The sequence below is a fragment of the Geospiza fortis genome, unplaced genomic scaffold (genome assembly GCF_000277835.1).
Source record: "Geospiza fortis unplaced genomic scaffold, GeoFor_1.0 scaffold46, whole genome shotgun sequence".
NCBI lineage: Eukaryota > Metazoa > Chordata > Aves > Passeriformes > Thraupidae > Geospiza > Geospiza fortis.
In genome coordinates, this window is record NW_005054586.1 from 250,648 (window position 1) to 262,469 (window position 11,822).

Consider the following 11,822-nt stretch of genomic DNA (forward strand, 5'->3'; position numbering starts at 1 on the left):
CAGCAGTTTTTGGGGGGTCCCCCCAAAAATGCAATCCAAATAAACTCCATCTCCAAAGGCATCTGTGGCACTGCTGAGGCAGATCCTGCCCACAGCCAAGGAGGGAGTGGGAAAGTATCCCAAGAGAATTTTCTCAGCTATCCCAGGGAAGATTTACCAAAGCTCCTTCGGGCTGTGGCTTTTCCACTCCCGAGCATATGACATCATAAATTCCTGAAAGTTTACATCCGAATGGAGCTATCACTCAGCTGGAGGTGTCTGCTTTTGGGTTCTCTGGCCCTAAAGAGGTGGGAAGTGAGCTATAAATACCGTGCTAATTGTGTGTTTAACCACTGCCTAATGGCTTCCCTCTCTGGGAGCTCATGGACACGCTGAGCAAAATCTTTCCAGCTCCTTTGCTGAGACCACTACATCACAAAGGCCACTGAGTTAAACCTCTTTTTACATCGTCCAAAGTCAGGCTAATCCCAAAATAAACTTTCTCAACATCTCAACGTTCCAGAACCGGTTTTTGGTTTGGCTTTTTTTTTCTTTTTTTTTTTTTTTTTTTCCTCAGATCCCCACGTGGCAACTTCCTAAATTGTCCCTCCAGCCTGCTGCTGCAAAAAGGCAGGAAGTAAAGGGAGGTGATGATGACTCCACAGAGGTGCTAAAATCCATGTTGTTTGGTTGCTTTGGAGGGTTGGTTATCTGAACATGCATCCCTTAGAATTTCTGCTGGGAAAATATCATTTTTTTGGTATTTTTGTCTGTATTTTACAACAGACACGGCCTTGTTTCGGGAAGATTTGGTCTCCAGTGAAAGGGATAAACAACCCCACTCCACATTAAACAAATGTAGAGGCCCCTGCATCTCTTTTGCTGACTGTCCAAAGCTGCCAGGGGTTTGTTGATGCCTGTGCAGCTGGCTGGGGGCTGCAGATCCAAATTCTGGGGAGTGTGCTCCAGCTCCTTCCCTAGCCATGCATAACTATCTGTGGATAGCCCAAGGATGAAACAAACTGCCTGAACTATCTTTGTTCCTCAGGAAAACATCCATTTATGTTCTGAAGACATCAAAGAAAGGAGGTTTAAGCTCTCTAAGGGTTTAGGGGTCTGCCTGAAGAGAGGGAGATGGATCCCGTGCATGGAGCTGGGAACAATCCTCTTGGAGGTGCACAGTGCTAAGGATGGAGCCCAGCACTTCACCCAGGGGTCAGGAAGGGGGGTGTCCCCCCAGGGAATGGTACCTAGGAGCTTCTTGCTGTCCAGTTTCTGCCTGTTGAGAGGGTTTGTGCCGTAGAGCAGCGTGTGCGCCTCCGAGTGAACCGTCTGCAGCTCCTCCAGCGTCGCCTTCCTGCCACGGATGCACTGCAAGGGGAGGGAAAAGGCTGCTGAAATCACTGCTGAGGGCTTGGCTCTCTTGTCTGTCCCCTTAGCAAGCCATCAAGCCAGACAGCAAAACGCTAAAATGGGTCCTGAGGTGGAGAAATTCAGGTCTGGGGTTAATCCCTTACTCGCAACATTTATCTGCTCGACACGGAAAGCCATCTTCGGATCCAGGCAAGGTAAAGAAGGGAACTTTGAGACAGGAGGTGCTGGGGGTGAAGGAAAGGTGACCAGAGACAAGGGAGTGCATCCTTGAAATGGCAGGGCAGAGCCTGAAGAAAGCCAGCAGGGAATGAAGGCAGAAATTTCCTATAAGAGTCTGCTGGGGCTGACAGCCACCAGTGGTCAGGAGGGAAACACAGCTGGAAAGCAGGTGAAGATCAACAACAGCTCCCATCCTGAGAGCAACCAAAAGTGCCAAGGTAAGCACAGAAATTAAGGAAAATAAATCTTCTGTAAGGAAATAAACAGGAAATTAAGGACAGTAATATTGCCCGGGATCTTACAGTCACAAACTTGTACATTGGAGAACATCTCTCACACCCATTGAGGAGGCCAGGCAATTAGCAATGAGGTTCTTTTGGTCCCAAATAATCCCAACACTCGATTAAATGGGTATCCACAGACAGGTTTGAAAGGGATAAAGGAGGGCAGGACAGGGAAATTTAGGCAATGGCAATGCTGCCACCACGTGGATGTCTTATCTGATGGCTTGGGAACATTCCCAGCCCCATCCTGACATTGCTGGAATATTTATGCTCTGGGATTCAGCCCTCTCAGGTGCTCAAAGAATTAATGAACACACTTATACCCCCATTTATCACCACTGCTGTTAGCTGTAACTAATAACCACTCGTTAATTTGTATTATTAATCTTCATTCTTTCTGTTTAATACCTAAGCTTTTCTCTCCATTTGCCTGCTCTTAAAATACATCAAATAAATCTAATTTAACCTCTTGTGATGGAATGGTGCTCAGTGCCTTCCTCCTACCCCCACTCTTTCTACAGCATAGCCTGACCATTACTTATTAAAGAGTACCAAATAAAAGTTATTAAAGCACAGAAAAGCTGTTGCTTTTGCTGGAATAATTGGGAGGGATAACAAATGAGAGGGTTACATCATATCTTGCTCTTTTCTTTGGCATAACAGCAATATAATAGTAATAATAATAATGTTGTAATAATATTAATAACACTAATAAAACCAGCCATGTGGCCTGTTCTGGTGTTTCCCTTACCTCACACTTGCCCCTCAGCCCCGTCTCCTGGAGCCTGGACCAGATGCTCTGGATCCTGCCTGCGTGCTCAGGGTGGCTGTTGGTGTTTCCACAGGTGCACTGGTGCTTCAGCATCAAGGTGTCGTACACAAGGCCTGCAGCACAGGGGACAGAATTGCTCTTGGGTTAAAAAAACACCAAAAATTTGCCAGTTTGAGGGAGAAAAAAAGGATATTTTGCTGTGGAGTCAACGGTTCTAGGCCAGAACTGTGTCAGAGAACTCAAAACCCACCCCTTCCCATGGAAATCCTCAAGGGACAGGAGAAGCAAAATCAGCACCAAGATGTGAAATGCAATGCCAGTGGGAGGTGACACCCACAGGAATGGGATCTGGGGCTTTTCCCCTGGCTGCCAAAACACCTCCAGGGCTTGGGATCAAACCCAGAAGGACCAAGCAGTTCCTGGCTGTGTTTCACACGCAGCTCGTGCCCTATTTGCTCCTTGCAGCCATTAGCGCCCACCTGGGCGGGTTCCTCTGGTGGGAAAGACATTTTCCCTGGCAGTGCTGCAGTTACTGGGAGCAAAGGGAGCATCTTAGAGATTTTTGGCAACAATGCAGCTTTCTGAACTTCTTCATCAGCCAGGGGGTTTCCTATCACCTCGCCCACCATGCCTTGATGGTAACTTTTTTGGTAAATTCACTGTCACAGACATCTTTTATGAAAAATCCTTTCCTTAGGATTTTTCCTCCTGAGAAGCTGAGAGGCCTCGGGAACAAAATGTAAACAATGGTTATCTGCTGCTGTGGAATGCAACAGGTGGGTCTGTGATTGGTCTCATGTGGTTGTTTCTAATTAATGGCCAATCACAGTGAGCTGGCTCAGACAGAGAGTCAGAGACACAAACCTTTGTTATCATTGTTTCTTCCTTTTTCTATTCTTAGCTGGCCTTCTGATGAAATCCTCTCTTCTATTCTTTTAGTACAGTTTTAATATAATATATATCATAAAATAACAAATCAGCCTTCTGAAGCATGGAGTCAGATCCTCATCTCTTCCCTCCTCCTAAGACCCCTGTGAACACTGTCACAAATTCACCACTTCCAATAGGCCAGGGATTAGGCTCTCACGAGCTAAGGTCTTTCCCCTGCAGGTTAATAAACCTCTTTCTACCCATAATTTCCCAAATGCATGTGTGTCACCCCATTTGCACACACAGAATCAGTACAAACATTGCCTGTCTTGTCCGGGGATAACTGCAGGGAGGTGTTCAGCCCAAAGAGGGGGGCTGGGGCAGCTCAATCCCCCTGCATTCCCAGGGATTCACAGCATGACAGCAGCACAGGAGGCTCTCATTCACACCCCAGAGCTGCCTGGGTACGGTTCTGGAGGGGCAGTTGGGATTCCATAGCCAACAGCAGGTCCTCCCCAGTGACAAGAGTCATTTAATCATTTCTCTCGAGCAAAAGACGTGAAGTGAAATGTTGAAATCCATCTTTCCTTCCGGTGGAAGCTCCAGAAAACAGAATAAAAGTGGTTGGTTTGGGTTTTTTCCCCAAGAAAAGGGTTTCTTGCAGGAAGTATCTGTATGAGTTGGTCCAAGGGCTGGAGCCCCTCTGCTGAGAGGGCTGGAGGTGCTCACCTGGAGAGAAGAAGGCTCCAGGGAGAGCTCAGAGCACCTAAAGGGGCTCCAGGAGAGCTGGAGAGGGACTGGGGACAAGGCATGGAGGGACAGGACACAGGGAATGGCTCCCACTGCCAGAGGGCAGGGATGGATGGGATATTGGGAATTAGGAATTGTTCCCTGGGAGATGCTGACACAGGTTTTAGAGCAGCTGTGGCTGCCCCAGGATCCCTGGCAGTGCCCAAGTCCAGGCTGGAGCAGCCTGGGCTAGTGGAAGGTGTCCCTGCCCATGGCAGAGACTTAAAACCAGATAACCTTTCAGGTCCTTTCCAGCCCAAGGTTTTCCATGATTTCTATGGAATGCAAAGGTCTAGATGAGAATCCAGAGCCCCTGAAGGCAGCAGTGGCAGGAGGCAGCCCCAGCCCCTGATGTCCAAGGATGTGCAGCCCAGCTGAGAGCATGTGGGGGAATCCCAGGTGAGCACACCCACAGCTGCATCCGTGCTCCCAGCTCCAGCAGGGACACACAGACAACCTGGGAGCTCCCAGGGAACCCTGAGAGCAGCTGGAGCTGGAGCTGTGCTCCTGCAGGCTCCCAGGCCTGGCTGCAGCTGCAGTCCCACCTCCTGGCTGGGTGTGGGCACGCTGTGCCACCGGGAATCTTGGCTCCCTGCTCCGGCTCCTGCAGCTCTGCAGCCTCAGGGGAGGTGTCTGGCAGCTCCTCACTCTGCTGTAGGTGAGTGCAGAGGGAAAAAACACCCCCCAAAAGCCAAACCAGGATGGGTTCCAGCGAGAGAACAGAGCCCTGGTAATTGGCTGCCCTCGGGTCAGCCCAAGTTCACCTGGAGGAGGTTGTGCTGCAAAGCTCTCTCAAGGTCTCCTGTGTTTGATTCACAGCATCAAACAGCACCAGGAGCTGCTGGGCCAAGCCAAGCTCGGAATTCACCTGAGGAAAAGCTTTCACCCTAGTCTGAGTTTAACTGAGCTAGTGCAAGGTCTTAAACAAAAAGAAATTCAGATTGGATTCATGGGAGAAATGCTTCCCTGTGAGGGTGGTGAGGCCCTGGCTGTCCCATCCCTGAAGTGTCCAAGGTCAGGCTGGACAGGGCTTGGAGCAGCCTGGGACACTGGGAGGTGTCCCTGCCCATGGAACTGGATCATCTTCAAGGTCCCTTGCAAACCAAACCACTCAAGGAATCCATCCCACCCAAACCTGGTGCTCACAGACCTTGGTTCATCAATGGTTCTCCTTTCCCAGGGCTTCACTGATAACAGCAGCATCAATCACTCATCATTTGTCTTTCCTAGAAACCAGCCCAGTTGTAAAGGGAGCTGTTCCCAGTTCCTTCCTGTGGCTGGGGACACTCAGCTGCACACACACACACACACACACACACACCCACACACACACAAAGGGAAGCTCGGCAATTTAAGCTCAAAATACAAAACTACACTGGCTGTTACAAGTTAATTGAAGTGGTGCTGGAAGCAAGACTCTTTTCAGACATAAGAACAATAATTTTTAAAGGTCAGCACTAAAGCAAAACCAACTGGCTTTTCTTGGCAGAACAAACATATGATCTGAGGTTCAGATAATTATATTGCTCTGCACAGGAGAGAATAAATGCCTTCATCAGAAAGGAAAAACCCTTTAATGCAGAACATCAGAATAATTTGTGGAGCCATTTTTGCAGGAGATCAGAGACTGGATAATTGGAGCTATGCAAATTAATGGCCTAACCTGAGGATCCTTATTCAAGTGCATAGAACAGGGCAGGCACGAGTGTTCATTAAAGTCACAGGGGCTGCTGGAGCTAGAGAGGGCGAGTTCAAGGACCTGCTTTCTGGGAGGAAGGCAAATTAAATGTCATGCTTCAGGACATCAAACTGATGGCTGCAAGGATCCAGGAAGGGCACAGCTCTCCCTTTGATGTGGAGTAATGGACATCATGTTTGAGAGCTGCAGGATGCGGCTCTTTGCCCCAGACCTTTGAAGTCTCAGGTGCTGGTCACCGACAGAGACAGGAAAATCAAATACACATCAACCCCAGAACTTCCAGCTGTCTGCAGCTAACTCAGTGCAGGGAGAGCACCAGCTCTCTGTATTATTTCTGTATAATATACCAAACATGAAAAGGAGGAACAATTCCTTTGTCTGTTGGACAATGGCTGCTCTCTCAAGGGCCGCGTTCCCATCCAGAGCGATCGCGGTTGGCTTCATTAGGGCCACGCAATGAAGTTTGCTTCCTGCAGCCCTCTCACCAAACCCTCACACCAATTCCAACCCTCATTCCTCTGCCTCAGGATCAGTCTCCAAAGCACTTATCAGCCAGATGGATTTTGCTCAGGAAAAAGAAGCCTGATGCACTTTGGGGCTGCTTGCTTTTGAAAAACACCCAAGACTTTAATTTCCTGCCTTGCACAGAATGGCTCAATCCCGGTGATTAAGCTTTAGCATCCACCTCCAGAAACACAATCTCCGACACGCCACCGTGGACAACTCCAACAGAACATGAGGCAATTTAACTCACACATGCTCAGCAGCTGAAGTGCCTTTCCTCTCCCCTTTCTCCCGCTCCCATGCCCGTGGCAGTGGGCTTTTGTCCCCTGCTTCTCCTATGCAGACAGTGCAGGTTAATTAAACCAGACCTAGGATTAGTTTTAGGACTAGTACAGAGGCCTTACCTTTATGCTTTGCACCTTAATTAGTGCCAGTGAATGCCTGATTTGATTGTGTTTTTCCTTCTCCATTCACCCAGCATAAATGCAGAGATTGAAGGAAAAAGAAAAGTAAAGTCTCTGGAATCTTAATGTGGATAAATGTTGTGGAAATGGTATTTTACAGGTGAACTACCTGAAGCGTGTTGCACCTCATCACCCTGTGCAGTGCTGGATAAAAGCAGTGTGATATTCCACTCCTTATTTTAAGCCACTTTTTTTAGTTTTCAAACTCTGCCTCCAAGGAAAATAAACTCTGATACTGCAACAGCATCTTTTCCAAGCAGCACAGCTCTCAAATCTGCACTCTTACTGCTGTCTGCAATTTTGAATGAAATTCAGAGGCACAGATCTGAGTCAAACACAGATCCTCTGCTAGGAAATGTTATTTATTTCTGTGCTCAGAGTCTTGCATGTGATTGATTGGGCAGCTTCAATACCGACAGAGGAGGAGGAGGAAAGCAAGAGAAGGAATGAATAATCCCTTCAAGCAGGACCAGGCTTCCTTGTTTTTAAAGAAAGCCCCAAGGTTTGGGGTTAAGTGTATTTAAAGCTCAAGTTTCATCTGCTCTGACCTGAGCCAGGGGACTTTTCCTTGCACCTTTGGCAAAAGCCAAAATCTTTTAATCTGGCCAGAACCAACAGCAGTTCTGCTGAAATGCTGGGTTAAACGTTAACAGCAAATTGGGACTTTAAAGGGTTGATTTGCAAAACTTGAGCCATTCCCTGGGTTTTTCCAGAGCTGCCAGCACATGCTTCCCACCCTGCCTGCAGCCAGGAGCTGAGGAACACTGAACATGCCACTATTACTACACCACCAGGGCCTGAAAATAAACCCGATTCACAGCACTGAGCCGAGTGATGCAAGAAGTGTAGGTTAAAAATGGAATAAAAGCAGAAGTGAAAGGGAAATAACATCACGAGTCGCTCTTATTTGGGCGTTGTGGATTCTCCCCCCTTCCTTTTCCTTTTCCCAGGGAACACATCACGTTGCAAACTGTTCATTCACAAAGTCAGAGCCTGACATTTGGGGAAGAAGAAATCAGTCCTCATCACCCAGCACAGGGCTTGAGCAGTGGCATGGAAAATCAACTTGCAGCTGTTGCTAAGGGCACTGAGGAAGCAGAAAGGATTCTGGAGTAGAAAAGTTGGCTGTCAGGATACAGGAAGAACAATTAAGGTTTTTTTTGCTTTAAATCTTGGTGGGGAGATCCCAGAATCCCAGGGTGGTTTGGGCTGGGAGGGACCTTAGAGCCCATCTTGTTCCACCCCTGCCATGGGCAGGGACACCTTGGCTGCTCCATCCTGGCTGTGAACACTTCCAAGGGATGGGGATCAACACCTATTTTGCACTTGTGCTTTCCAGACAAACACACGATTGCACTCACCACTTCCCTCCACATGTAAGCAAACACCCTTTGGTTTCTCTGTCTCCCCAAGACAAGTTGAAATCACCAGCTCACCTACAGGCACAGCCTCCTGTGTGACAGGAGGAGGGGAGGCTGAGTAGATCAGGGATGGCACAAGATTATGGAGGGACTGGAGAAGGTGAAGGAAACAGAGGCAGCATTGCATTTGGCACTCTGTCCTTGAGGAGCACTGGCTCTCCCTGCCTCGCCTCTAAATCAGCTCTGTCCCAGCTTGGGACTGGCTCTGTGTGCCTGAGACACAGCTCCAGGGCTGTGCTGCTGCTGTGTGTGTGTGTGCAGGGTATTTTTGCTCTCTGTGTGTGCAGGGTATTTTTGCTCTGTGTGTGTGTGTGTGCAGGGTATTTTTGCTCTGTGTGTGTGTGTGCAGGGTATTTTTGCTCTGTGTGTGTGCAGGGTAATTTTGCTCTGTGTGTGTGTGTGTGCAGGGTATTTTTGCTCTGTGTGTGTGTGTGCAGGGTATTTTTGCTCTCTGTGTGTGTGTGTGCAGGGTATTTTTGCTGTGTGTCTGTGTGTGCAGGGTATTTTAGCTCAGAGGAAGGGCCAAGCAGGACAAGAGGGATGACTCAGTGAGCTCCTTGAGGAAGGCAGGATGCTATGGAGTACCCAAACGGGGATGAGATACAGAGCCCACGCTTATGGATTTGCAGGGACGGGGAAGAAAATCACAGAATCATCTCCATGGAGTGGTTTGGGTTGGAAGGGACCTTAAAGCTCACCTCGAGGGTAGAGCAGGGACACCTTCCACTGTCCCAGGGGGCTCCAAGGACTGTCCAACCTGGGACACTTCCAGGGATGGGGCTGCCACAGCTGCTCTGGGCAACCTTACCACGCTCACAGGGAAGATTTCCTTCCAATATCCCATCTACCACAACTCCCAGCCTAAAGCCATTCCCTCTTTTCCGTGCCCTCACAGAACTGCTCCGTGCAAAACAAACCAGTGAGCAGAGCCCCCCCACCCCAGCCCAGAGCCCCCAAAAAGCTCACCTGTTGTGAACCTTGGCTTAGTGGGAGGCTCCTGCACGGACATGGGGAAGGTGGCTGAGGCAGGGGAGGACTGTGCCCGGGACAGGGGCCGGTGTCCCCCGAAGGACACGGGCATGCCGGCCGCCTCCAGCGACGCCTGGTAGTTCCTCAGCTGGTGAATCCGCTGCTGCTCCAGGAGCAGGGCTTGCTGTGGGTCAGAGAAGCAGGCAGCTGCTGAAAGGGCCTTCCCAAAAGGGTTTGTGAAGGCTCTCAGGCTTGGACAGGAAGATGTGACATTTCAGACAAGCACAACACACGGAGCCCCAGTCTGAGCTGGTGCACACTGGCAGGGTCACTGCCAGGAGCAGCTCCATCCTCCCGCACAGCTCCCTCCTCTTCCTCCCTCTGTGCTCCCACCCCACTGCTCTGGGACATTTAATAGTGAAACAGTCCAGGCCATAGAACCAGTCCCACTCAACCTGATCCCAGGCTGGACAGGGAGCTCTGAACTGAGCTGCTTCTCTCTGCAGCCACACCATCAGCTGGACAGGCTCCTGGGCAGAAGGGATGGCTGTTCCATCCCATTCCCTCTACGAATTCCCTCCTGCTCTGAGGCAAAACAGTTGCAAAGGAGATGCTATTTTAAAGACTTCTAAGGTGTGACTGTGGATTCAGGATTAAGATGGAGAGGCTTCACCTTCACAGGAATGGTATCACTGATAATGGTCCATCATCACCAACTCAGAATTAGAAAATCCCAGGATGGTTTGGGCCTTAAAAGCTCATCTCTGCCATGGGCAGGGACTCCTTCCCCTATCCCAGGTTGCTCCAAGCCACATCCAGCCTGGCCTTGGACACTTCCAGGGATGAGGTGGCCACAGCTTTCCTGGGCAAATGTAGCTCCTGAGCAACATGCCAATGACATTCCTGGAGGAAATGGACCAGCTCCACTACACTGTGCTCCCTTGTTATTGGATTTATCACCTGCAATCCACAACCCTCGGGTGTTTTCCCTCAAAAGTGAGTCTGGCTGGAGGCTCCAGGATCTCTAATTCTGAAGCAGGAACACCCTCCACTTGTCCCCTGTTCCCTTAGGTGCAGTCTTTTGTCACAGACATGTTTTATGAAAAATCCTTTCCTTAGGATTTTTCCTCCTGAGAAGCCGAGAGGCCTCAGGAACAAAATGTAAATAATGGTTATCTGCTGCTGTGGAATGCAACAGGTGCATCTGTGATTGGTCTCATGTGGTTGTTTTTAATTAATGGCTAATCACAGTCCAGCTGGCTCAGACTCTCTGGTCAGCCACAAGCCTTTGTTATCATTCTTTTTCTATTCTTAGCTAGCCTTCAGATGAAATCCTTTCTTCTATTCCTTTAGTATAGTTTTAATGTAATATATATCATAAAATAATAAATCAGCCTTCTGAAACACGGAGTCAACATTCTCATCTCTTCCCTCTTCCTGGGACCCCTGTGAACACCACCACAGTCTTTCTCTGGAGAAATTAGTTTTAAATCACTAAACCAAAATACAGTCTCCTGCTGGTGGTGGCTAGTGCTCAAAAATGTTAGGATACACTTTATCTTCCCAAAGAAACAGCCATGGAAGTGTTTCAGTGGCTCAGTAAACACAGTGACTGTGTTTTGTGCAGGTGATCCACACTCTCCTCCCTGGGGTTTGCCAGCTGGCAGGTGACTCCAGGGAAGGAATCACCTGATTTTACACCGGGTTCCTGTAACCACCTACTCCTGGTAGGTGACTCCAGGGAAGGAATCAGCTGAATTTACATGGGGTTCCTGGCAGGTGACTCCAGAGACAGAATCACCTGTAATTTTACATGGGGTTCCTGTAACCAGCCAATTCTCCTGGTAGGTGACTCCAGGGAAGGAATCACCTGTATGGGGTTCCTGTAACCAGCCAATCCTCCTGGTAGGTGACTCAGGGAAGGAATCAACTGATTTTACATCAGGTTCCTGTAACCAGCCAATCCCGCTGGTAGGCGACTCCAGGGAAGGAATCACCTGAATTTATGTTGGGTTCCTGTAACCAGCCAACCCTCCTGGTAGGTGACTCCAGGGAAGGAGTCACTTGAATTTACATGGGGTTCCTGTAACCAGCCAACCCTGCTGGTGGGTGACTCCAGAGAAGGAATCAGCTGATTTTACATGGGGTTCCTGTAACCAGCCAATCCCGCTGGTAGGTGACTCCAGGGAAGGAAGCAGCTGATTTTACACCGGGTTCCTGTGACCAGCCAGCCCTCAGGAGCTGTTTCCCCTCAGAGCAGCGCAAGGTGACTTCCAAGCCCAAACCCGCGTCTCCCAGCCACGCAAGCGCCAGACCTGGCGGAAGAGCAGCTCCTGCTCCGCCTGCCTCTGGCCGGCCTCCAGCTCCTGCTGGGGCTCTGCCTCCTCCTCGTCGCTCTCGATGGGCTCCTGTTTGACCTGCACCAGGCTGGCCAGCGCTGGGGGCTCCTTGTGGCCCCCGGGCCCCCCGCCGCACGGG

General features: G+C 49.6%; 1 protein-coding gene across 1 annotated transcript in view; it reads right to left on the bottom strand.

Moving 5' to 3' along the window:
- HDAC4 (histone deacetylase 4) overlaps positions 1-11,822 on the bottom strand; it is a 151,677-nt gene that overhangs the window by 26,068 nt on the left and 113,787 nt on the right. Inside the window, exons 13-16 of the mRNA XM_031064399.1 lie at positions 11,660-11,822; positions 9,342-9,528; positions 2,608-2,741; positions 1,230-1,350 (exon numbers count right to left, since the gene is read on the bottom strand). The exon at positions 11,660-11,822 is cut by the window's right edge and continues 83 nt beyond it. Of these exons, the coding sequence (XP_030920259.1) occupies positions 1,230-1,350; positions 2,608-2,741; positions 9,342-9,528; positions 11,660-11,822 (605 nt within the window). The remainder of the gene's footprint in view (positions 1-1,229; positions 1,351-2,607; positions 2,742-9,341; positions 9,529-11,659) is intronic.